The 26,293-nt window shown below is 38.2% G+C and overlaps 1 protein-coding gene across 6 annotated transcripts in view; it reads left to right on the top strand.

The window, feature by feature from the left end:
• KIAA0586 (KIAA0586 ortholog) overlaps positions 1-26,293 on the top strand; it is a 133,902-nt gene that overhangs the window by 74,431 nt on the left and 33,178 nt on the right. For 5 of the 6 annotated variants that reach the window (XM_043516007.1, XM_043516006.1, XM_038405118.2 and 2 more), the window contains 10 exons: positions 6,611-6,804; positions 6,999-7,117; positions 7,807-7,991; positions 10,122-10,269; positions 10,866-11,091; positions 11,641-11,879; positions 12,869-12,945; positions 16,592-16,726; positions 21,802-21,973; positions 25,148-25,290. In XM_043516007.1, the coding sequence (XP_043371942.1) occupies positions 6,611-6,804; positions 6,999-7,117; positions 7,807-7,991; positions 10,122-10,269; positions 10,866-11,091; positions 11,641-11,879; positions 12,869-12,945; positions 16,592-16,726; positions 21,802-21,973; positions 25,148-25,290 (1,638 nt within the window). The remainder of the gene's footprint in view (positions 1-6,610; positions 6,805-6,998; positions 7,118-7,806; positions 7,992-10,121; positions 10,270-10,865; positions 11,092-11,640; positions 11,880-12,868; positions 12,946-16,591; positions 16,727-21,801; positions 21,974-25,147; positions 25,291-26,293) is intronic. The other variant, XM_043516009.1, reaches the window with a different exon arrangement.

The raw sequence follows: 26,293 nt of genomic DNA, 5'->3' as shown, positions 1-26,293 counted from the left end.
CCCTCCTACAGGTACTGCTAGGGGAAAAACTTCCAGCACCGGTGCACATGGCGAGCACACACACCTATTGTGGAATAGACATAAGCAACATGTCTCTAAGATCAACAGTTAAAGAAAAGGTGACTTTCTTTTCTGCCTTCCCTGAATGGCTGCTTATTCAAAGGACAAAATATAATTTTTGTACCTACAGTATGTGGGCCAGTTAGCCTATTGTACATAGTTTACTAGTTGGCATTGAAGTTATTCTTACTAATCATATTCTACTTGTTTTTACGCAACTTTGGAATCAACGGTCTGGTAACAAGCTGGAGCAGAGGGTGTGACCAGCAGAAATGTTGAAACAGGATGTTTCACCATTGTCAGAACATTCCCCTCCTCTAAATGAAATTTTAGCAAAATCAACAAGATTTTGCAAAGGATTTTGGTATAGATGGAACTGCATTTTCCCATGAAAAATGTTTCCATCTACGTTTTTCTGACTAGCTGTACTCATCAGGACGAGTTTTTCAAAGAGGACGTCTAATGCAGCCAAAGCCTACACCAAGAAAGCCTTTGAAAATCAACAGTGTCAAAAAATAAATTCATGATTAAGTTATTGGAGAACTTTGATAAGAGATTATTAATATATTTTTCAATTATAAAACAAAATTCTCATATTTTACCTGATTATTTCTGCCATTTTTTATTTCTATAACATTATGTGAATACTTTTGAGCTCTAAATAGAGAGGGCGTCAACTTGATACTTTGAAAAGTAGAATGATTAATATTCCAACTAGATCTAAAACAACTTCTAATTTGTCATTTTTTTTGATTGGTTGTCATGATAGATATTTTCAAAGGTCCCTTAGGAGGTGAAATGCAGAATTAACTACATATCATTCAGGACAAGATTGGAAGATGTCATAGGTTTAATAGGTTTAGTCTGTATAATTAAATACTGAACATAATTTTTGTATTTAATTTTCAGTGAAGATTATGTATTATCCCAAAATGAGTATAATATATACTTCCCTGTTCAGATTGGTATACTAATAAAAATATATTTTAAAATCTTATGTATATGATTTGGAAATGTAGAATAACCACTGAAGTTTTAGCCAGAAGCTATTAATTGCATGTGAGATTTATTGCATATACTTAGTTTATTTAATCCAGATGTCTGCATTTTAAACACTTTAGAAAAGATTATATTAAATGGGAGACATCAAAGAAAATGTATAAGAGTTAATGTAGTCAGTAGAAAGAACATACATAATGAAACACCAGACAGAGGAATTCGTACATTCACTTGTGAGAATGAATTATGGCTATGAATGCATATATCCCAATAGAACGAATTGCTTATCAACTCACAAGTCCTCCACAACTCACAAGTAATTTTAAGATGATATGACACCCTTATTTGAGTTTAAATGTAATACATTATTTTTAAATCGTTATTGAATTTTTTGGGTAAGATTTCTATTTGGTGCAATCCAAATGTGAATATCATGTTCATATGTCTGTTTTGTAAGTTATGCATTATTTAAGAAAATGCCTTTTTTAAAACCCAGAACGTTCTCTCCCCCCCCGCCCCCCATTCACAGCAAAAATGTTTTTTGCTCTAGTACCCAGTATGGAGCTTTATTACCTTTTTCAAATTTAAAATATTTGAAAATTAGTGGAGCAGAAGACTGGGAGAGAAACTTTAATATCAGAGTGGAAGTGCTTGCTTCCTTTTCCCTCTTAGCCTGAGCTCTGGGACCCTTCACCTCAGAGATTCCTAGACCGAGCCCTAGCCCAAGCCTGGAAGTCTACCCTGCAATGCAACAGGCTTGCAGCCCAAGCCCTGCAAGCCCGAGTCAGCTGGCAACAGCTGTGGGTTTTTTGTTGCAGTGTAGACATAATCTTACGGTCCTGCAGGTCTTACTCATGTGAGTAATTTTTACTAGAGAGATAAGATGTACTAGAATATATTTTGTATTGGACCAACTTCTGTTGGTGAGAGAGACAAACTTTCAAGCTTACACAGAGTTGTTCTTCAGGACTGGGAAACGTACTCAGGCGATGTCTACACTAAAGAGCTTACGGCGGCACAGCTGTACCAATGCAGCTGCATTGCTGTAAGTTCTCCCTTGTAGCCACTCTATGCTGGCGGGAGAGAGCTCTTCCATTGACATAATTAAACCATCCCCAACGAGTGGCAGCAACTATGTCGGCGGGAGTGCATCTCCTGCTGATACAGTGCTGTCCACACCGGTGCTTCTGTCGGTGTAACTTTTGTTGCTCAGGGGGTGTTTTTTTCACACCCCTGAGCGACATAAGTTATACCGAAAAAAGTGCTAGTGTAGACGTAGCCTCAGAATGTCACAGCTAAATTCAAGGTGGAACAGATCGTTTAGCATAAATAGTCAGCACATATTTCAAGGAGCCATTCACAGTGAAGTGATCCGTTAATACCCCTCCAGTGATAGGGAGGAAAGGAGCAGGGTGAGCAGCTGGGGGTCTTGTTAGTGGGTTATAGATTGTTGTAATAAGCCATAAATCCAGTATCTCTATTCAGTCCATGATTTTTAGTGTCTAGCAAAGCTGTGAATTAAAGCTCCCAGGCTCATCTTTTGAAAGTGTTGTGCAGGTTTCCTTTGAGAATGAGGGCTGAGAGGTAAGATATAGAGTGATCGCTTTGTGAAAAGTTTCAGAGTAGCAGCCGTGTTAATCTGTATTCGCAAAAAGAAAAGGAGTACTTGTGGCACCTTAGAGACTAACAAATTTATTAGAGCATAAGCTTGAAGTGAGCTGTAGCTCATGAAAGCTTATGCTCTAATAAATTTGTTAGTCTCTAAGGTGCCACAAGTACTCCTTTTCTTTTTGTGAAAAGTGTTCACCTCTGGATGATTCTTACTGTTTGGATAAGTAAAAAATTTTATATGCTAAACGAAGGTTGCAGGATCTGGTCCTTCTCGGTGCCTCTGTTAAGTGTGGTATGATATTGTGATTGGCCATGGTTATGTGTACAGGCTTGTGCAAAAAAAGAAACAAAAAACAAAAGGGGTAGAGGATCAGAAAATTAAGCTTTTTAGTCTTACATTTCATTGCTTAGAAATCCCTTCTAACTCTTCAGCAAATAAATGTAGTGAAAAAAATAAATGTGCATATCGAAATTACCATTAAGCTTCCAAGGTAACGACACAGCTGTTAGAGCTATAGTTTACCTGCTGGTGTGCTCAGTAAATTCACATTTTGGTCCGTATCTTCACAGCCAGATGGTACTGAAACTTATTTTAAATTAAAGTGTACATTCTGCAGAAAATAGATATCCATGGAAAGATTGAAAATCTGTGCTATGGGACAGCATTTCTGAGATGCATATTACAAGTGACTTCAGTTATAATTGCAGGGTTGCTGAAGCCATATTAATCCCGCAATATTAGAGAGACAAGGTGGCTAAGGTAAAATCTTTTATTGGACCTACTTCCGCTGGTGAAAAAGGCAAGCTTTCGAACTTACACAGAGCTCTTCATCAGGTCTGGGAAAGGTTCTTGAGTGCCACAGCTAAATACAAAGTGGAACAGATAAGGAGTTAACACATGTTGTAAGAGATTATTCAAGATGCAGCTAGCACTCCTAGGACAGAAGGAGATTAGTGGCTTACAGATTGCTGTAATGAGCTCTAAATCCAGTGTCTTTAGTAAATTCATAATTTTTGGTATGTAACAGAATTATGAATCTAGTTCCCAGGCTCATCTTTTGAAGGTGTTGTGCAGGTTTCTATAGAGGACTGTGTGATCAGATATGAAATGATCACTTTGTGAAAAGTGTTTACTCACAGGTGATTGGTTGTTTTTGTCTTTTGTCATTTTTCTGTGTGAGTTCATTTGAGTGTGTAGTGATTGTCTGGTTTTGCCCACACAGTTGTTGGGGCATTTAGTGCACTGGATGAGGTACACCACGTGTTGATAGGTGTGTGTAGGACCCCTGAATCTTGAAAGTTGTGTTGTGGGCAGTATTGATCATCACAGCAGTGGAGATATGTCTGCAAGTTTTGCATCTGTTGTTCTGACAGGGTCTGGTGCTGCTTTGAGTTGGTGTGTCCTGGTCTGTGGGGAAGTTGCTTCTGATGATGAGCTTGGTAAGGTGGGAGGGTTGTTTGAAAGCCAGAAGAGGGGGTTCAGGAAAGATTTATTTCAGAATATGGTCCCCATCAAGCATCAGTCGTAGTTTAACAATACCCTGCATGGGTTCCAGTTTGGGATGGTAGGTGACAACAACGGGTGTTTGGTCATTGGATTTGTCTTTCCTGTATTGAAACAGGTTCTCTCGGGGCATTTGGTTGGCCCATTCCATGATGCGATCTACTTCTTTGGTAGTGTGTCCTTGTTTGAGTGAAGGCAGTTTTAGAAGTGTTGAGGTATGTATCCCAGACATTCTCCTTGGAGCATATTCTGTGTTATCTGAGTGCCTGGCTGTAGATAAAAGATTTCTTAGTGTGTTTGGGGTTGTTAGTAGATCTGTGAAGGTAGGAATGGTGATCCGTGGGTTTCTTTTATATAGTTGTCTGTAGAGTTCCATTGCTGAAGTTGACGGTGGTGTTCAGGAAGTTGATACTGGTGTGGGTGTGTTCTAGAGGGAGGTTGTTGGATAGGTGGTGGAGCCATAACAGATGGAAAACCTGCAGATCAATCTCCATATGAACAATACTCCCCACAGCACACCTTTCAAGATCCATGGGTCCTACGCATTCCTATCGCGTGTGGTATACCTCATCCAGTGCACTAAATGCCCTATGTCAAGCTGTCTAGAGTGGCTCACAAGCATGAGTCAACCTCAGGGCAGACTGTTAAGGAACAGGGCACAAAACCCAAACTGGTGGTGTGTTCTATCCTTAGATTTCACTAATCAAAGTATCAAGTGTGAACTCCTCAAGCACTACAACAGCCTTAACATGGAGTTACAGATGGTCCCATTGGGTACTCTGGTCTATCTTGCCACTTAGGCAAGCCTGCCTTTGTAGTAGATGGTCACTTACACCAATAATCACAGCAATATTCAGATTACTCTCAGTCCCAAAGGACCAATCACTTACCCCAGGTCAATTGTACCTTAGATCTTTCACCAAAGACAAGACTTGTAGCCAGTCCTATATTAAACTAACTAAAGGTTTATTAACTAGGAAAAAGAAATGAAAGTTATTTACAAGGTTAAAGCAGGCAAACGTACACACACAAATGAGTTACATTCTTAGATTTCAAAAAGTAATAGATGCTATTGTAATGTGCAAGCTCTGTATGCCCTTTAGGGCTAACCCAAGATAAGTAGCTTGGTGATGCCTTTCTTATGCTTAGAAATGTTGCCCTCTCCAAATTCCAAGCAGCACAGTGATGCAGTTCTTTCTGGTCAGGGATTTTTATTTCCTTCCCCCAGAGTTCAAACTGATGGAACAACTGTTTTGCTCCTGTCTCCTCTTTGTGTATGGGGAGGGGGAAGGCGGGCAATCAAGAAAGTCTTTGTCCTTTGATGTTTCACAATCATTTTGTTTCAATGGACCCGCCTGTGTGAAGGACCAGTACTTACATTAATTAATGTTTCTTTCCTGTCTGGTGAGTTACACAGTTAACAGAGGTTCACAATGAAAACACCCAATGTAACTTTATACCATGGGCTAGGGAATTTATAAGTGAGATCAATACATGCAGCATCCTACAAGTGTTTCATCAAGTCTAAACACTATACACATTCTTATCAACTTAATGTCTATTTTAACTACACTCACACACAGATGAGCCAGACTGGTTCCCAGCTATACTTTTGTCAGTGCTCAGTGAGGCCTAGTGGCCTTGGCATGAGCTGGCACCTGGTCTGTCATGTCACACCCTAATAACAATTATGTGGGTGAAACCAGACAATCTCTATGCTCTCGTGTGAACTCACACAGAAAAACGATAAAAGAGAAAAACACCGATCACCCATGGGTGAAGACTTTTCACAAAATGATCACTTCATATCTGACCTCGCACAACACCTTCAGAAGACACACAAGAAATTAAAATTAATATCTCTTTTAGACACTAAAAATCATGGACTTAATAAAAGACATTGGATTTATGGGTCATTACAACAATCTGTAACCCATTAATTCTCCTTTTATCCTATGATTGTAGAGCTGTGAACTGCCCGCTTCATCTTGATTAGCCTCTGGCAACATGTGTTTACTCCTTGTCTGTACCACCTTGTGTTTAGCTGTGACACTCTGAGTACCTTTCCTAGACCTAAAGAAGAGCTCTGTGTAACCTCAAAAGCTTGTCTCTTTCACCAACAGAAGTTGGTTCAATAAAAGATACTACCTCACCCATCCTTTCTTCAGTTACAATGTTGCAAGTACATTTTCTAGGTGTTGCAGTTATCCTTTATCTTCCTGCCTCCTGTACCACAGGCAGGAGAGCCAAATCCTGTTTTAATAACTTCTGTACCACTATAACTACACAGATTTATGGGTTGGTAGGCTTGAAATATTGTATATTAACTGCAAAATGGTAAAAGGAAAGCATGTGCATAGTATGTTATAACAGAACTGTAACTATTTTCTAAAGCAAAAATACTGAAGGTTGTCTCTTTGCTTTTATTGTAACTAGGATCAGGAGGAGGAGGATGGAATCCCAGAATTGTCTGAACCAATCCTGGAATTTAATAGACAAACTGAAGTTGTTTCTCCAAAATATAACGGCCCTCCGTTTCCCCCAACTGCTCCTGCTTCTCAACAGCCAGCTGATATTCTGGATGAAATCATTGAAAGGAGGGAAACTTTAGAAAATAGGTTGATTAGCTGGTGAGTTTCCTGTCAGGGTGAAGGTAATAAAATAGCAGCTGTTAACGTAGTAGGAAGAAATACATAATCAACGCAAGTATTTTTTTTAAACTATTTCCCTTTGTCTTATTAAGTTTTCCCAATATATTGAGAGTGCTGTAAATTTGGCTGTCTCAGAGCCAGCTGGTAGAAATACAAAAGTTTTGTTTTGTCAGGGTGGAACAAGAAGTAATGGCTCGAATTATTAGTGAGATGTACCCTGTCCAGAAGGAAAGAATGCCCAGTGTGAATTCATCAGACAGCGAAGAGAGTGAGGCTGTGACCTCTGACATTGGTAAGTAGGAATTGTAGTTGGGCTCAGTTGCTTTCCAGCCTGAAAGCAGATGGACCAAAGGCTATCCATCTCAAATTTGGGCTAAAAGATATTTTAACAGCTTGGTTAGGGAGTTTTAACTGGCTACTATAAGATGTGTTAAACTTACAAAACTGATAAACTAATGCACAGAAAAGATGTGTGTTTGTGCACATGTGAAGGTGAAGAAAGGGGTCATCAGGGCAATACAAGCAAATTACCCTGGTTAATTGATAAAGAACATTCCACAAATGGGCCAGCTTTGGAAACCAAATTCTGGTAAACCTCCTTCCATGCAAATCAAAGTGCAGCTGTACATTGTACTTTTGCTAGACTACAAGGGTGACTGTCTTTATCTCTCTTGTGAAAAAATGGCATATCAGATAAATGCCTGCCTTATAAACATAAGAGAGAAACATAGGGACTCCCACAGTCTCACCTCAGCCCTTACACTGACTCCCTCTGTGGCCTTTGACAAGTCGTCTGCCTTGGTTTCCCCATCTGTAAAATAGGAATAATACTTCCTCACAAGAGTGCTTGAGAGTTCATTAATGTATGTAAAGTTCTTTGAAGATGCAAATTGCTAAGCATATTGTTATATCTTTGCAGTATAATATATTGCATATCAAGAAGTAAAATTTGAATTTGGGTTTTGTGTGTGTCCTTTTTAGTTGAGGCAGCAGGTGGTGGAGGATTTCAGCTCTTTGTCAGTGCTGGTGTGCCAGTGAACTCAGAAATGATTAATCATTTTGTAAATGAAGCTCTTACTGAGACTATTGCCGTGATGCTGGGTGAGAGGGAAGCTCAGAAAGCAGTTCCTGCTGCAAATGTTCTTCAAAGCACAGCAGTCTTGCCGGTAAGAGTCATTTTTTTTTATCTTTGTTTCCAGTTGTAGTTATGAGTGTGTTAGGATTCATTTTTTTAATCCCAGATTTTGGTTATGTGCAATCTGAAGACATTGAAAAGCGATTCTGAATCAGAACAAGCATGTTGTGGCTTCTTGGTTACAGTAAGTCCCAATATGTCCCAGTAAGTAACAAGATTTAAACCAATTTCATTTTTCAAAACTTGAGTTCTTTTGCAGTTTGCTACATTTATTTTTTAGAATCCTGTGCACATAAAATTGGTCTCTGAAGGAGGGGAATAGTAATATTGGATTTCATGTTGTTGGATAATAGTTATGCTCTTTCCAGTGCAAGGTTGCAAGATTGATAGACATTTTGGCTCAAGTGTCTTGTTATATTTGATCCTGTGCACTAGAAGGCATTCTTTAATATCTGTAAAGATAAGTGGTCTTCATGCATCTTCAGTCTTGGGTTTCATCCTCAGGCATGAGATTCAGAACCTGACTATAGAGCTAAAAGAATGTAGATACTTTATTTGTACTTTTCCCCTGCTTGTTAGGTTGATTCTCCTTGACTATGTTTTGAATTACAGTAGTCTTCAGCAAATATTCAAAGAGTTAAATTTACCTTTTAACATGGAAGAATTTTCTCCTTCCTTTAATAATCAAATGACCACTGCCTGTTATCAGCCTAGGGCAGCATTTTAAAAATATTTTTGATAATGAGAAGATTCTAAGCTATAATCCAGAATTCTGTGTTGGGTAAGATCTTCAGTTTGATTTTTGTAGGGACCCTGCATGGACAATCTATTACATAAAGGTTTAATGAAAATGGGCCAGATTCTTGGATCCACTGTGTCCCCTTTGTGCCTCTCTGGTATCACAACTTCTGTTGGTGAAAGAGAGAAGCTTTCAAGCTGCACAGAGCTCTTCTTCAGGTCTTCTGACCAGAATCATAGAATCATAGAATATCAGGGTTGGAAGGGACCCCAGAAGGTCATCTAGTCCAACCCCCTGCTCAAAGCAGGACCAAGTCCCAGTTAAATCATCCCAGCCAGGGCTTTGTCAAGCCTGACCTTAAAAACCTCTAAGGAAGGAGATTCTACCACCTCCCTAGGTAACGCATTCCAGTGTTTCACCACCCTCTTAGTGAAAAAGTTTTTCCTAATATCCAATCTAAACCTCCCCCATTGCAACTTGAGACCATTACTCCTCGTTCTGTCATCTGCTACCATTGAGAACAGTCTAGAGCCATCCTCTTTGAAACCCCCTTTCAGGAAGAAAAGCTCCGTGTAATCTCTGATGCTTCTCTGTCACTCTCTTCCCCAACAACACTTGGTCCAATATAAAAGACATTACCTCACCTGCCCTGTCTCTCTAATATCCTGGGACCAACACAGCTACAGCAACACTGCATAAAAAGGAAATAGAATAAGAAGCAAGTAGCTCTGGAAATATCTGCACTGATGTGCCAAGGATATCAGGACATTGATGCAGAGGTGAATCTAAATGCACAATTTCTTCACTGAAGCAGAACCAGTTCAATGTACTATTGGAGATAGTGCTGATGGATCTGGTTAATGGGCAGTAAATGCCATTGACTCCAATTGTGCAAACATTGGGTGGCTCTTTATGTTTCAGGGAAGGAAAACATATTTGTGGATAGGCTTATCATACAGTTATCAATCTCCATGAGTGCTCTATGGATGAGGGAGTAGAGGACCAAACTTTCCTTGTGTTCCACGTTCCAGGATGTGTAGAACTTCAGTTATACTCTTTCAAGATTTCCTCTGGTGGCAGCAATTCTAAACAAATTTAGGGGAGACAAGGTTGCATGGAGAGCATAGTTATTTATTGGTAGAGACAAATTTGGTTCCTCTTTTGGTTGAGAGAGAAATGATTAATTCCAACAGACTGCAGATTGAAACATTTGATCATACTGAATGAAGGCATCTTGTTATATCTTGAGTCTGGATTTCTGACTTCTAACACTGTGGAGACTAATTAAGTTATCTTCAGATAAGGTTTTTCAAGTGCCCTTGCTTGCTAGGAAGAGTTCCAGGAGGTCATATTTAAATGGAAAGAACACTCAGTGTTACTGGACTTTCAGTGATATATCTTTTTCCTCTGTTATTTTTTCAGGAGTCTGTGGTGTCTACTCCATTGGCTACACCACCTCATACACCACTTCCTGAAAAAGAACCGTCTCCAGTAAAAACTCCGGTTTCTTCTCTGTCTGTGACGGAAATCGGTGGAGATGTTGGTGAACAAGAACAAATGACAGAAACAGGTAATGAAAATGGTGTTTAAACTTGAGATATTGAACAAGTGTCCTGACATCTATTGACTTGAATTTATGGTGTGGAATATTTTCTTCCGCAAAGATATGATCTCTGAGAATAACCACTGTTGGGTCTATGTTTCCACTGAGAGAGCGGGGGGAATTCACGTAGTTTAAAAGGTTTGAACTAATTTATTTAAAAATATATGCTTTTTTGTCTTCCATTGGGCATCAGTTGTGCCCTGACCAGACAGAATTTTCATTGGTATTGTCTCTGGGCGTCATCCCTTTTCCTCTCACCATATGAGAGAAATAGCTGACCTTTGCTTTGTTATCTATGCCTAATGTTAATAAATCCATGTTTAAGCACCCCAAATAAATTGGCTTGGCTTTCAGAAGTGCTGAGCACCCACATCACACTGAAGTCAATGGGAACTATAGGCAATTGTCTAATCATTTATTTAAATTAGTTTAGTCCTCACAACTATCGGAATGTTTCAGGTAAAATATGAAAGTCTTATGAAACAAAATAATGACCTTACATGAGGATTACTTGCTGTTTTACTTGCCAGTCTGAATTTTGTGATTGATTTCAATATGCATAGGATTTGACATTCCAGCTGCCACTACTCCTATTGGCACACCTGCTGCTACTCCAGTTGATACACCTCCTAGAGTAACTACTCCAAGCCCTCCTGTATCAGAACATGGCTCTGATGGAGCAAGAATGGGAAGCCCAAAGCCTCCAAATCCATGGGGTGATGCAGAACTTCCTCTGGATGAGGAAAAACCCAGTCCTTTGAATGAAGAAACTCTCCATTCAAGAGCTGTGTGAGTTATAACAATTGATATATTATCTAATTTCTCTTCCAAGTAATTTTGCCTGTTTTTCCTGTATAGTAAATAACTTTAGGGAAATACTGTATGTATATATCATGAAGTGTTGGGATAAACAGTTCAGTAAATAGAATCAGAGGCTGATTTGTATAACAGGTATAAAAAAATCAGGACCTCCTTCAGATTTTATCAGTACTCGTTTGTAATCGTATTTGACAAGATATTTAGCAAGCTGGTTCTTATCACAACTACTCATAACAGATTTTGCTCTGTTGTTATCTTTTTACCAAATGGGGAACTATTTTTGCAGCTGTCTTAATGGAAGTAACTTCTTTATGACAAAACACAATAAGCAAATTTTTAGTTAGATAACTAGAGCTCATTTTAAGGTTATTTTTAAGTTTTTATTCAGATCAGTCCATGAAATACTGTGTTCCTTCTTTTAATAAAAGCTTTGTAAATTAGAATTTCTTTATAGTGTTGAGTTTAAGATATAGTGCAGTGTATTTTGCTGCATTAACAATATATTTTCTTACATTTTAGTGTAATGTCTGTGGCTAAAGATGAAGAACCAGAGATGTTGATTTTACCTTCTCCTGAACCAATTAGACCCTGTGAGTCACTTCCTTATGAACCAAGGGTTCCATCTCCTGTGCATACTCCCAGTTCTGGCCCATCAACACATGAAAGCAGCCTAACTGTCACGGAAACAGAAACTGCAGACAAGCCTATCTCAGAAGGCGAGGTCTTATTTAGCTATGGACAGTTGGTGGCTGCAAGAGGTAATTTAACTTCCTAGAATCAGTTTAGTTTAGGGTTGGTTTAAACATGTTTTTCTTTTCTGTTCATGTGAGAGTTACTCTCACAATTTAATAGAAGAGCATTCAATTTCATATTTTTTCTGGTAAGCCTACAGTGAGAGTGTACTGTGTCTGTACTCCTTAACTTCCTGTTCAAGTTTCTAGTCACATGTAAGATACTTCATCATTTTTTCTCATCTCAGAATGAAATACATATTTGCTTATGAATTGTAAATAAATGAAAGAAAATAATTAAACTAAATAACTTAATCTTACTGACATAAGAACTTGTTTAGTTTATTCTAGGGGGTCTCTGAAGAAAATTTTTGGTGGCCTCAGAGTGTGGCCACAACTCTTGCTGGTGGCCACTCTGGCAATTTTTCCTAAAATAACTTAATTAACGTTAGGAAAAACAAATAAATATGTGCATTTACATGTCCAAATCATTGTAATTTATTTATGTAGGGTTTTATTGCAGAATCAATAATAAAAATAATGTACAGTTGTCTATTTTTAACTGAACCTAAACAGAATAGAAACAAATTATGTGCTTTGTGTGTTGTCTTTTTAAGATTTACTAGCTAGTAAGTCTGTTTCTGTGAAAAGTGATATTTGTATGTTTGTTAACACGGCTTTGCCCCCCTTAATCACTGCCCAGGAGGCTCTGGCAGCACAAAAAGCCCCTCATGGCTGCATGGCTGCAATTTTGAAATGCTGGATTATTCTGTTTTGCGTAAGTATCAGGAACAAATTGTAATGAAAGCACATTTTTTACATTTCACAAGTGTCAGAATGTTTTTGTTGTTGACTGAAAATCTGCTCTTATGAGAGAGACATTTGATAGATAGAAATTTGTAACCTTATTAAAGCATTGTGCTGCAAACAAGGAAAAATATGGCATTAACTTGCTGTCATAAAAATGGATATTTTCTGCTTGTAACTTTTAAAAAACCCACAATTTTTATTTTCAGCCTTAGCAGAAGGAGGACTGTCTCTTCCAAACCTCGGTGAAAGTTTAACTAGCACGCTACATGATGCAAATGAAATGGTAAGGAAAAAGTTCAGTAGGAAATTGAATTTAGCATAATACATTACCTGCAGAAGTTTATTAGATAAGATGTTCTCTAATAAACTTATCCACTTATTTAAACTTCATGTACACAAAGAAATGGACTGATGAGCTATAAAATATTGAAGAGAATTCAAACATCCAAAGAGAAAATATACAGTTCATACAAATTAATGAATAAGGCAGTTACACATGAGAAGCACCCACTATAGTTTAGAGAGACCTTTCTAAGAGATCTCTTTTCCTGCTAATTTGCTTGGAAAATTTTCATCATTGGCTTAAAAGTGGAATCACTCAAACATTTAATCTAATCTGTAATACATGCTTAACACTCAAACAGTTTATATGAAATACAATATTATTTATCCAAATTTCATTTTTTCCCACTTAAATGATGCATTAAGCAAAATGGTAGAGCATTATTATTCCCCATGTCACATGATACTTCTCATGGCATGTAACTTACTGAAATTAAAAATAGTTTATATTATTCACTTTTGACTCTAGTTAAAATATTTATTCAAAAGGAGTTTCGTACTTAAAGAATGGAAGACTTTGCCTTTATCTTTTCTGAGTAGAAACATGGTTTAGAAGTGAATTTTCTGGCACAATTCCTATTTCTGTTACAGGTCACCCCTAATAATTTATTGCACTCTTCTTTTAAAAAAGAAAAGGAAAAAAAAGAGCAAAGCATGTTTTTTGATACATCTGAGCACAAGTCCCAGAAGCATTTAGAAAACAGTGACTTTTGGGGATCTGTCTGCATGTACTGTCACTCTGATCTCAATTCCTTTCTTTAGGCTCACTTCTGTGCTCTATATTTTTAATCTGTTCATATGTATTATATAGTTTATAATTGGTTGGGAGGGCGGGGTGGAAAGGGCTTGCATGTGTGTGTGAGAGAGAGAATCTATTTGTTCAATCTGATAGTGAAGACGAGGTACAATTTTTCACACTTGGGATTGAAGCCTTCCCATCCTGGACCACTTGCCTGACTAATGAAAAAAGGTTAAAGCCATTATGATAGACCACTAAAGCTGTTCGAAATCTTCCTTGTGAACTAAATGTTCATATCCGTAAGGGAAGATGTGCACAGCCCCTGTGGCCGCTGTTCTTTGTATATTTCTAGGATTTGCATCACCAAGTGGTGCACTCCCAAGACTGGTTCTGCAGAGGCAGTTTTCAGGTCCTTCCGTCCGTCCGTCCGTTCTTTGTTTGTTTGTTTGTTTATCTCTTTAGATAGAAAGAAAGAAAGAAAGACATGTTCCAGTAAAAAGTTTTACACGCTCATACCTCACATCTCTGAAACTAGAAACTTCAAAGTTGTTTTGTGCTATGACTTAAGTCTCTTTCAGGCATAAAAAGCAAATCAAGTTTGAAGAAAATCTGTCTAGTAGACCTCAAAGTTGTGAACATCCAAAGGCTGCATTTCACTGCATCTGTATTTTGGGGGTATTTTGGGGTCCTCTTAAAGCTAAACTGTCTAGAGCATTGGGTGCATGCTAAACTGTTCAGGTTTTGAGGCACCTTTTAATTTCTTTTAGGCTTAAATTCTTACGTGTATTAATGAAGTTTTAAGATGCTTTAGCTGACTCCTGCCTCAGCTAAACTCCTTTGGCTGCCCCTTGCCTTAGTCCATTGGCTTGTAAGCTCTCCAAGCCAAAAAGCTGACCATTTTTTAAACAAATTTGCTGAAAATTCTATTGCCCATGTCTGCTCTGCTCTGCTGGGAATGAAGAGTTTGTATGGAGACAGTTGTCCTCTTAAGCTTGGGTGAACCAAAAAAAACCAAACAAAAAAACAAGAAATATTTTCATGTCAGTGTTCAGCCACATGAAATTGCTGAAGATTAGTTTCAGAGTAGCAGCCGTGTTGGTCTGTATTTGCAAAAAGAAAAGGAGTACTTGTGGCACCTTAGAGACTAACAAGTTTATTAGAGCATAAGCTTTCACCTAATCACATCAGCCACACTATCAGAGGCTTGTTCACCTGCGCATCTACCAATGTGATATATGCCATCATGTGCCAGCAATGCCCCTCTGCCATGTACATTGGCCAAACTGGACAGTCTCTACGTAAAAGAATGAATGGACACAAATCAGACGTCAAGAATTATAACATTCAAAAACCAGTTGGAGAACACTTCAATCTCTCTGGTCACTCGATTACAGACCTAAGAGTAGCTATCCTTCAACAAAAAAGCTTCAAAAACAGACTCCAAGGAGAGACTGCTGAATTGGAATTAATTTGCAAACTGGATACAATTAACTTAGGCTTGAATAGAGACTGGGAATGGATGAGTCATTACACAAAGTAAAACTATTTCCCCATGTTTCAGAGTAGCAGCCGTGTTAGTCTGTATTCGCAAAAAGAAAAGGAGTACTTGTGGCACCTTAGAGACTAACACATTTATTAGAGCATAAGCTTTCGTGAGCTACAGCTCACTTCGTCGGATGCATTTGGTGGAAAAAACAGAGGGGAGATTTATATACACACACACAGAGAACATGAAACAATGGGTTTATCGTACACACTGTAAGGAGAGTGATCTCTTAAGGTAAGCCATCACCAGCAGCAGAGGGGGGAAAGGAGGAAAACCTTTCAGGGTGACAAGCAAGGTAGGTTAATTCCAGCAGTTAACAAGAATATCTGAGGAACAGTGGGGGGTGGGGTGGGGGGGAGAAATAACATGGGGAAATAACACATTTATTTCTCCCCCCACCCCACCCCCCACTGTTCCTCAGATATTCTTGTTAACTGCTGGAATTAACCTACCTTGCTTTTCACCCTGAAAGGTTTTCCTCCTTTCCCCCCTCTGCTGCTGGTGATGGCTTATCTTAAGTGATCACTCTCCTTACAGTGTGTACGATAAACCCATTGTTTCATGTTCTCTGTGTGTGTGTATATAAATCTCCCCTCTGTTTTTTCCACCAAATGCATCTGATGAAGTGAGCTGTAGCTCACGAAAGCTTATGCTCTAATAAATTTGTTAGTCTCTAAGGTGCCACAAGTACTCCTTTTCTTTTTACTGAAGATTAATGATTCAGGAATCTAAACATATCTTTTTGCATTCTTAGCCTTTTGGCTAAGAACAAATGTAGTCAAATATTTGGATGCTAATATCTAAACTGTATTGTTAAATTTATTAATCCTGTTTGGGTTATTACTGACTAAGTTCTCTATGTATTTTAAACCAACATTTGTACTTTTGGATAATTTAAGCACTATACCCAGATGTACAGACACTCTTTTCTTAACCTATGTATTATATAATTTTAACATTAGCCTTAATAATAATTTCAATACCAGATTCTGCATCTGGGCTATATTATGCATTTGCTGGGGGAATAGGACTTTAAGGTCTAATAGGTCTTTTCTGGGTCTCAGACTGTTAAGGTCCTGTGTATCAAAACTCTTAATATATTGATTGTGCCCTTCTTTTGCTAAAGAGAGGAAGCTGTGCTGCCAGTCTCCCTGTTATGAAGCATTTGTACATTTTTTTTAAAAACATTTTTAATATTGGTAACTGTAGTAAAAGATGGAGATGCTTTATAAAAATAATGTACAGTTAACTCTACACTAAGGATGATCTGAATACTAAAAAGTTTTTATTATTTTGGTTTAGGATTACGATCCTCCCAGTGAAGGACAGGTCATGAGAAGACCCCATAGGGGATACCACAGAGATCCAGTTCTCTCTCTTTTTGCTAAACTAAATCAGGCATCGGTTGCTTTACAAGAAGTAATTTACCACTCTGAGGTATCTTATTTCCTTTTCATTACTATTGGGAATTAAAGCAAAGGTACTGGGCATTCTGAAACGATATTTTTTGATACAAAGAAGGTAAAAAATCTGAAGTTCCTTTTGCTTATGGAAAAACAAAAAGTTTTATCCAACCTCTTGCCCCTAGAAAGAAATTCTTCTGTAGAGAATGCTGATTCTTTTGCTGGGTCTACTCCAGGCTTCTAAGTACTTAAAATTCTCTTCTATTTATAAACAATATTTTTGCTCTATGTCATATATACCAGTCTTCACTATGTGAACATTTAGAAGTATTCCAACAATGTCTGGCCATGCTTTATCTGGCCATTTTGAAAGGGCAAAAAGTTTATGGCAGTCACAACCAGATGAATGGTTTGGGAGAGATCTAGGGAATAGATGGTGACAAAAGATTTCATGCACTTAATTAAGTCTCACTTTCTTTTGTGCTGACCGGAAGAACAACCACAAAAATTCTAGATTTCAGAGTAGCAGCCGTGTTAGTCTGTATTCGCAAAAAGAAAAGGAGTACTTGTGGCACCTTAGAGACTAACAAATTTATTAGAGCATAAGCTTTCGTGAGCTACAGCTCACTTCATCGGATGCATTACATGCATTAGTCTCTAAGGTGCCACAAGTACTCCTTTTCTTTTAACAAAAATTCTGTTTACCTAAAGGCTGTTTGAAAAACATACTTATCAGCCTATATTAAAAGAGTTTAGACCAGTAATATTTCTGTAATGCAGTTAGGTATTTTCAATTCAAAAGTCTGCAGCCAATTGACAGCTTTGTGTAAGTAAAAATATGAATGAACTGATTGCACAGTCCTGGCTGGGCTTAGAAGGATATTCAGACAGAGAACTTGGGAGGACACTGCCACATAACTCATGGAATACCTGTATTTAGGTCAATGTCTTGCTTTTTTTGACTTTCCTGGAACATATCCCATTTCTTCCTTCTGTCTTGCTTAGCCTGAACTGTCCTAATCTTTATTTTGTTTGCTTAATGAGATTAGAAGATGAACTATTTGAAGAGCTTTCTATAGCATTAACTCTCACTCCAGCTGTAATCTTAGTGACACTTTCTTGTCAGCATTGGCAATTACAAATGCAGCTCTAATTGCTTTTCTTTGTCTGTCCCATACTCTGTCCTCAGCCTGTTCACACAATGTTCTAACAAATGCCTTTACAGATTCTAGAGTAGCAGCCCTGTTAGTCTGTATCCGCAAAATGAAAAGGAGTACTTGTGGCACCTTAGAGACTAACAAATTTATTTGAGCATAAGCTTTCATGAGCTACAGCTCACTTCATCAGATGCATGTGTCCAGATGCATCCAATGAAGTGAGCTGTAGCTCATGAAACCTTATGCTCAAATAAATTTATTAGTCTGTAAGGTGCCACAAGTACTCCTTTTCTTTTTACAGATTCTGGCAATGCTAGCGCAAGCATACCTTCTTGCATATGAGATTGTCTCTAGAAACAAAATACTCATCACACTGCTTTAGCACAAGATCATAATTATTTTCCTGGTCCTTCATATACAGAAATCTCATGAATACATTGCTTGTTTCCCATTGAATGGAGGAGAGTTAACTGGTTTCATTATCCAGCTTGATTGAAGCTTGGAACCTGGAGAAACATTCAGGCCATATCAAAGTCTCGCTGAAGATGAACCTTTTAATTTGGCATAGTGCAACAGCACAGACTTGCCACCTTTTAAGTACTACAAATGTCACATTGTTAGACAACTCTTGATGGTTATATCATAGAGATGAGCATAATAAATAATAGAGCAGGACACAGATTATCCAGAAGTTCTTGGAATGTATTGGAGACAATTTTTTTAGTTCAGAAGGTGGAGAAAGCTACTTGGGAGAGCTGTTCCAGATTTGATTTTGACAAATAGGGAGGAACTGGTTGAGAATTTGAAAGTGGAAGGCACCTTAGGTGAAAGTGATCATGAAATGGTAATAGCTCACCTTACCTGATCACTCTCGTTACAGTGTGTATGGTAACACCCATTGTTTTGTGTTCTCTGTGTATACAAAATCTCCCCACTGTATTTTCCACTGCATACAACTGATGAAGTGAGCTGTAGCTCACGAAAGCTTATGCTCAAATAAATTTGTTCGTCTCTAAGGTGCCACAAGTACTCCTTTTCTTTTTATGAAATGGTAAAGTTCATGATTCTAAGGAATGATAGGATGGAAAACAGCACAGTAAAGATAATGGATTTCAAGAAGGCAGACTTTAATAAACACAGGGAGTTAGTAGATAATATCCCAGGAGAAGCAAGTCTAAGGGGGAAAACAGTTCAAGAGAGTTGGCAGTTTTTCAAAGAGACATTATTAAGGGCAAAAGAACAAACTATCCCACTGCATAGGAAAGATAGGAAATATAGCAGGAGACCACCCTAGCTTTAGCTGGAGATCTTCAATGATCTGAAACTCAAAAAAGAGTCCTACAAAAAGTGGAAACTAGATCAAATTACAAAGGAAGAATATAAACAAACAACACAAGTATGTAGGGACAAAACTAGAAAAGCCAAGGCACAAAACAAGATTAAACTAGCTAGAGACATAAAGGATACATAGAACAACAATACACTCTTCAAATACCCTGTAAGCAAGAGGAAGACCAAGGACAAGGTAGGCCCATTACTAAATGTGGGGGAGGGATGAACAATAACAGAAAATGTGAAAATGGCAGAAGTGTTAAATGACTTTTTTGTTTGTTTTCACCAAAAATGTGAGTAGCAATTGGACATCTAACACAGTGAATGCCAGTGAAAATGAGGTCGGATCAGAGGCTAAAATAGGGAAAGAACAAGTTAAAAATTACTTAGCTAAGTTAGATGTCTTCAAATCACCAGGGCCTGATGAAATACATCCTAGAATACTCAAGGAGCTGATTGAGGAAATATCTGAGCCATTAGTGATTATCTTTGAAAAGTCATGGAAGATGGGAGAGATTCCAGAGGATTGGAAAAGGGCAAATAAAGTACCCCTCTATAAAAAGGGTAATAAAGACAGCTTTGGGGAATTACAGACCAGTCAGCTTAACTTCAGTACTTGGAAAGATAAATGGAACAAATAATTAAGCAATCAATTTGCAAACACCTAAAAGATAAAAGGTGGCAAGTAACAGCATGACAGGTTTCAGAGTAGCAGCCGTGTTAGTCTGTATTCGCAAAAAGAAAAGGAGTACTTGTGGCACCTTAAAGACTAACAAATTATTTGAGCATTGGCTTTCGTGAGCTACAGCTCACTTCATCGGATGCATTCGGTGGAAATTCAGTTTTCCACCGAATGCATCCGATGAAGTAAGCTGTAGCTCACGAAAGCTTATGCTCAAATAAATTTGTAAGTAACAGCATGGATATGCCAAGAACAAATTGTGTCAAACCAACCTAATAGCTTTCTTTGATATGGTAACAAGCCTTGTGGAGAGGGGGGAACCTGTAGATGTGGTATATCTTGACTTTAGTAACTCTTTTGGTATGGTCTCACATGATCTTCTCATAAACAAATTAAGGAAACGGAGGTACTATAAGGTTGGTGCATAACTAGTTGGAAAACCGTTCCCAGAGAGTACTTATCAGTGATTCAAAATCAAGCTGGAAGAGCATATCGAGTGGAGTCCCACAGGGATCGGTCCTGGGTCCAGTTTTATTCAGTATCTTCATCAATGATTTAGATAGTGGCATAGATGGTACACTTGTAAAGTTTGTGGATGTACCAAGCTGGGAGGGTTGCAAGTGCTTTGGAGGATAGGACTAAAATTCAAAATGATCTGGACAAACTGGAGAAATGGTCTGAAATAAACAGGATAAAATTCAATAAGGACAAATGCAAAGAGTTTATAGATTCATAGATACTAAGGTCAGAAGGGACCATTCTGATCATCTAGTCTGACCTCCTGCACAATGCAGGCCACAGAATCTCACCTAGCCACTCCTACAAAAAACCTCACCTATGTCTGAGCTATTGAAGTCCTCAAATCGTGGTTTAAAGACTTCAAGGAGCAGAGAATCCTCCCTCAAGTTCCTTCCTAAGTGGAGTAATCAGTTGCACACATACAAAATGGGAAATTACTGTCTAGGAAGGAGTACTGCGTAAAGGGATCTGGGGGTCATAGTGGCCCATAAGCTAAATATCCGTCAACAGTGTAACACTGTTGCAGTAAAAGCGAACATAATTTTGGGATGTATTGCAGGAGTGTTGTAAGTAAGACACAAGAAGTAATTCTTCCGCTCTACTGATTAGGCCTTAGCTGGAGTATTGTGATCAGTTCTGGGCACCACATTTCAGGAACGATGTGGACAAATTAGAGAGAGTCCAGAGAAGAGCAACAAAAATGATTAAATGATCATTGAGGGAAGATTGAAACAATTGGGGTTTTTTAGGCTGGAGAAGAGAAGACTTGGCGGGGGGGGACATAACAGTTTTCAAGTACATAAAAGGTTGTTACAAGGAGAAGGGAGAAAAATTATTGTCTTTATTTATTCTCCTTAAGCTCTGAGGATAGGACAAGAAGCAACAGGCTTCAATTGCAGCAAGGGAGGTTTAGGTTGAAGGTTAAGAAAAATTTCCTAACTGTCAGGGTGGTTAAGCACTGGAATAAATTGCTCAGGGAGGTTGTGGAATCTCCATCATTGGAGATTTTTAAGAGCAGGTTAGACAAACACCTGTGAGGATGGTCTGGATAATACTAGGCCTGGCATGAGTGCAGGGGACTGGACTAGATGACCTCTTGAGGTCCCTTCCAGTTCTATGATTCTATGATAGTAACTTTTTGAAGATTCTCTTCTTTAAAACAATATATCTCAGCTCCTCTGGCAAACCAACAACAAAAGAAATAATCTCTCCATTGCTCGATTCAGTCTAATGGTAAAGGTAGGTCTTACATTCCACCCTGTGGTCATGTGTGTCTTTCGGGTTGCGGTCTTCTTTATACAGCACTGGAAGTATAAAGCTATGTACATGTATGTTAAAGAATATTATATTTAAACGGTATTACATGGTTTGAAAGATATCTGTTGTGATTCACTGAATGTGTTACTCTGTTTTCTCTAGGACTCTGATAATAGTGTTGGAGAACTTAGTGAAGGACAAAGACCTAGACTGACTAGAGCAGCAGAAAGTATTCTAATGGGACATTCAGTTTATACAGACCAGGCTGCTGGCCTGGTTACTGAACAGAGACCCCACCATGTACCATCACCAGGAGAGTGTGACAGGGTTACAGGTATAAGCTAAAACATGATCTTTCCTCTATTATCTACTGGAGACCACGATGGGATGGAAAATGTTTCAGAAAGTAGTGTGGACAAACTGGAACTGTGTTGAGCACATTTTTGGTATCTGGCGTTGAACACCACCTAGTATGAAGAAGGGTCTTGCATGCTGTCTCTGCTAGGTGTTGAAAACTGCCTTTTCCTATATTAGTGGTTAAAATATTTTCAAACCTATTGTAGGGGAGAGGGTTCTTGATATTTTTTGCCAATAGTTGATGATTTTTCTAGTGAAGCTACACTTGCTGTTTCTCCCACATCTCCTACTGGGAGAAAATAAGCTCATGTCCTCCTCTCTGAAACCTTTCATAGGAGGAGGGGTTAGATGGAGGGAAGTTAGTGATCTAGTTGTTCCTTATGAATTGTTATATGTCTGTTTTCCATTTATGCTGGCAGTGGCCTTAACTGATTCTATTTGGTTTCCAGTTTTTCCATCTCCAGTAACTAAAAAACAAAGCACCTCTCTTTACTTCAGTCTGGATTGTGTCTTTCCCAGCTTCGCTGGGTGGAGTTTGAATGCTTTGGCATGTCTCAAGCAGCATCTTCAATCTTGGTGGTAACATGTGGCATTCACTAAAGGATTATACAGTATTAAATAGAATAGTGCCAAATAACCCTTTACTTACACAAAACCTAGCTGTCATGTGTCTTCTGTTCTTTAAGGGTGAATTTAGTTACCATGAATGCTAGATTAACAAACAGTCCTTGCAGCTAACATCTATAAAACAGGTATAGTACTGACAGTGCAAGCTTTTACATGCTGCTTGCCCCCTCTCTCTTTCTGATACTTGTATGGCCCCCATCACCATAGTACCTGATCACTTAGTCTTTTAATGTATTGTATCCTCAAACATTCCTGTGAGATAGCGCTGTTCTGTCATTCCCATATGTTTTGCAGATGTGGTGCTGAGGATCAGAGACCAAGTGGCTTGTCCAAGATCATGCAGGAAGTGTGGCAGAGCTGGGAATTGAGCCCAAGTCTCTGTAGTCCCAAACCAGCACCTTAGCCACTGGCCCATCCTTCTTCATCTCCTTCTACTTAAGCTTGCATAGGTTTAACTAAAGATGCATTTTATTAAACAGATTTAAACTGGGGCAAGTTTGCGCATAGACATTTCTATTTCAGTCAAATCTGGTTTATTTTGAAAACCAGATTAGGCTAAACTGATAAACAATTCTGAAACCAAAATAAGAGTGTCTACACAAAAACTTGCACGGATTCAGCTAAATCAGTGATTATACTAGTGCAAGCTTGGGTGTAGACAAGATCAGTAACTCTAGAGATGAGAAGGTAATTCAGTTTACATGTTGATTTAAACTTTGACACCTCTGATGAAACTGTCAGAAGAGGAGCAACTGTTACCTTTTGGGATAGTGATTTTGTATTGTGGACATTTGTCCAGTAGGAAATGGACAGAGGTGCCAACTCAATTCACACATTTCATGTAATCATTATCAGCTAAGAGCTTTTGGTCACTGATGACTTGGAACAGATTTGAATTGATGTTCTCTAGGATGAATTGATCCCTTAAGACAGCCATTTTGTTGTCTGTCTCTGAATCCCTTCTATTTCTGCTATGTCATTTTTGATTAAAGTGGATACCATTCCAGATGGGGATGTACTATCGTTTTAGATAATATTTCCAGTATTATTTTTACATCTCTTTCTTTAATACATTGTAACTTTCTGTTTGCATTTTGACAGCCACTGAACATTGAGCAAAAATATAATCTCTTCCAGGAAAAAATGAAACTCTTGATAATCACCTTTGAATTGTTGCCACTTTTCAGCTAATTCCTCGGTATACCTAATGTGTTGTGTGAATGGATCCATCCGTTAGTCTGTCAACAGCTAGAGTTAAATGCCATTTTTCTTACAATCTCAGTGCCTATGGTGTAGTCTACAAGAGTTATATTTAACAGTAAAACTAAATAACCATTACATCACCTGGCTATAAAGGGTCAAAAATTTCCAGGCATAACGCTACATGTTCATATTGAAAGATGTGAATTGTCAATCATATCCTCTTACAATAGGTATTCAACTTGTACATCAAAATGAGTCACTCGCTTGTTATTGATATATCTGAAATTACTGTAGATCATAGAAATATATCTTCAGTCTTGTGACCTGATTTTATTTGTATAATAAAACTTGATGTCTATTCCAAGAGTTTAGAAATTATAGTGTTGCCTACTTGACTCACCATTATATAATTAAAGGTCTATCAGCATTTCCATTATATATCTCTGTATTCAGTGCTTAAGAATTTGGCTATAAAAATTAGCCACAGGCTGAAATATGTCATACAAAATTTCAGCCCAAGCGTAATACTTTACACTAATTAGGTTTCAGACTAGTGTTTTAGTTTTGATGAGATAACTGTGATCTACAAAGTTAGTTCATGAACTGTAAGCATACTTTTCATAAAGATGTTTCATGTACATACGGGCTGTACAACTGTGATAAACTGTGTGGATTACATAGCAAATTACTTTTTTTTTTTTTTCAATTACTGTTCTTAGGTTGCTGTTCATTCACACAGTAAAAATGAAACACTTTAATGAAGAAGCTTTTCCAATCTCTCTTTCCATTAAAAGAAATAAAGCTCATTAAGTACATAGTGACTTGATGAACTGTAGCCACTCAGGAGCCACCATTAAGATCTACCCATGTTAGAAATCTACAGATCATAAAATTGTTTCCCTCATTTCCATTGAGATTTTTTCTTTCTCCTTTCAGCAAGGAATTTTAAAAGGATATTGTTAATTAGCTTCTGCCTAAAATGTTAACAGCTTTAAAATTATTTTATGCTGATGGAAAGCCTGGGGGGTTCTAAATGCCAGTTAAAAAAAACCTCACATTGAACAATTTAAAAAACCCCTTACTACCCCATAACACTGTACAGAGAGCAATGATTTTGGTACATACACAAGGAAATGGCTTGTTAATCTGAGTTCTGTTGAAAACATGAGTGAGTAGAGAGAGACTCATTCGCTTCATTATGGAATGTCCCATTGATGAGCCTAGATACAAATACGGGGTAGTTTGGAGACCGTGGCTCTAATTTGGATTTACCAGGGATTCTTTTTCCCCATTGATGTTTGTATATGTTTTATAATCTCAGCAGAACTTCTTGGAGATGCTGCAGATGTTAATCATGGTCCAATGAGCATGGCTGAATTGGAGTCTCAACCACTCTTAAACCCCGCTCCTCAAACAGCACAAGCAAATGACAAACTAACATCCCTATCAGAAGATCTTCTAGAGGTAAAATATGCATAGCATTTGTGCATTGCTTGTAAATGGTTAGGAACTCTGTTGCCATTCAAAGCAGCTAGATAAAAAGAGCACATGCAGAAGGAATATTTACCTGTTAAATAGTTCAGGAGACTCTTCCAGACCACAGGTCAGCCAATGAGACCTCATCCTCCTGCAGTGATATGTTGGCCCCCCCTATGCTAAACCTGTGGTAGCCTAGCACTCAGATAAGGTGATGGATACCTAAGATAGGTAGATAGTATCTTAGAGCTTGTACTAATTAGTTGGCTCCAGTAAGTGTTTCTTCTCTGGGCTCATCAGTCACTGCAAATGGGTTTCTCAAGTGACAGGGACTAACTTTGAATCTTGTTTGACATTGAGCATTTAGCAAAGAATATCTGTGGGCGTCCACCTGAAGTGGATGTCTTAGCTCTAAGCAATAAAGCAGGGATTTTACAAGAACCAGTTATTCCTTACCTTTCCTTCTTTTAGCATTGGGGGCAAGATATCACTACTGCTTTTCCTCCGTGTCCTCTGGAGAGACTCTCTGCTGACTTAAGTGTATGAGCCTGAGCTGCAGCCAAAATCCGGGAAATTCTATTATTATTTTTAAAAGTTATAGTGCAGTAGCATCCAAAGGCCCCAAGCAGAATTGGGCCCCAAATATATATGGAGACATGGCCCCAAGAAGTCTCAGTGAATGTTTTATTTAACTGTTACATGAACAATGTAATAAACTGGATTTAGCATTTTACTCAGATAATCCTTAAACTCTATACGTCTTCATGTCTCTCTACAATCTACTTCCCCCTGTTCTCTGCATTTCTTTTGGACAGTCTGTTTATCTAACAGGATGGCTCTGTGCCACAGTCCCCGTCCCTGCCCCAAAGAACTTACTATAAAAATAGACAAACAACATATGAAGGGCATTGGTAGAGGTGATGTAACTTTGTATATACATTGCATTTTTTGTTATAAGAGTGAACTATCCTGATCTGTCTGTCCTTGAGCC

The sequence above is a fragment of the Dermochelys coriacea genome, chromosome 6 (genome assembly GCF_009764565.3).
Source record: "Dermochelys coriacea isolate rDerCor1 chromosome 6, rDerCor1.pri.v4, whole genome shotgun sequence".
Lineage (NCBI taxonomy): Eukaryota > Metazoa > Chordata > Testudines > Dermochelyidae > Dermochelys > Dermochelys coriacea.
Note: the sequence above shows the minus strand (reverse complement) of the source record. Positions and strands in the feature narration are given on the sequence as shown.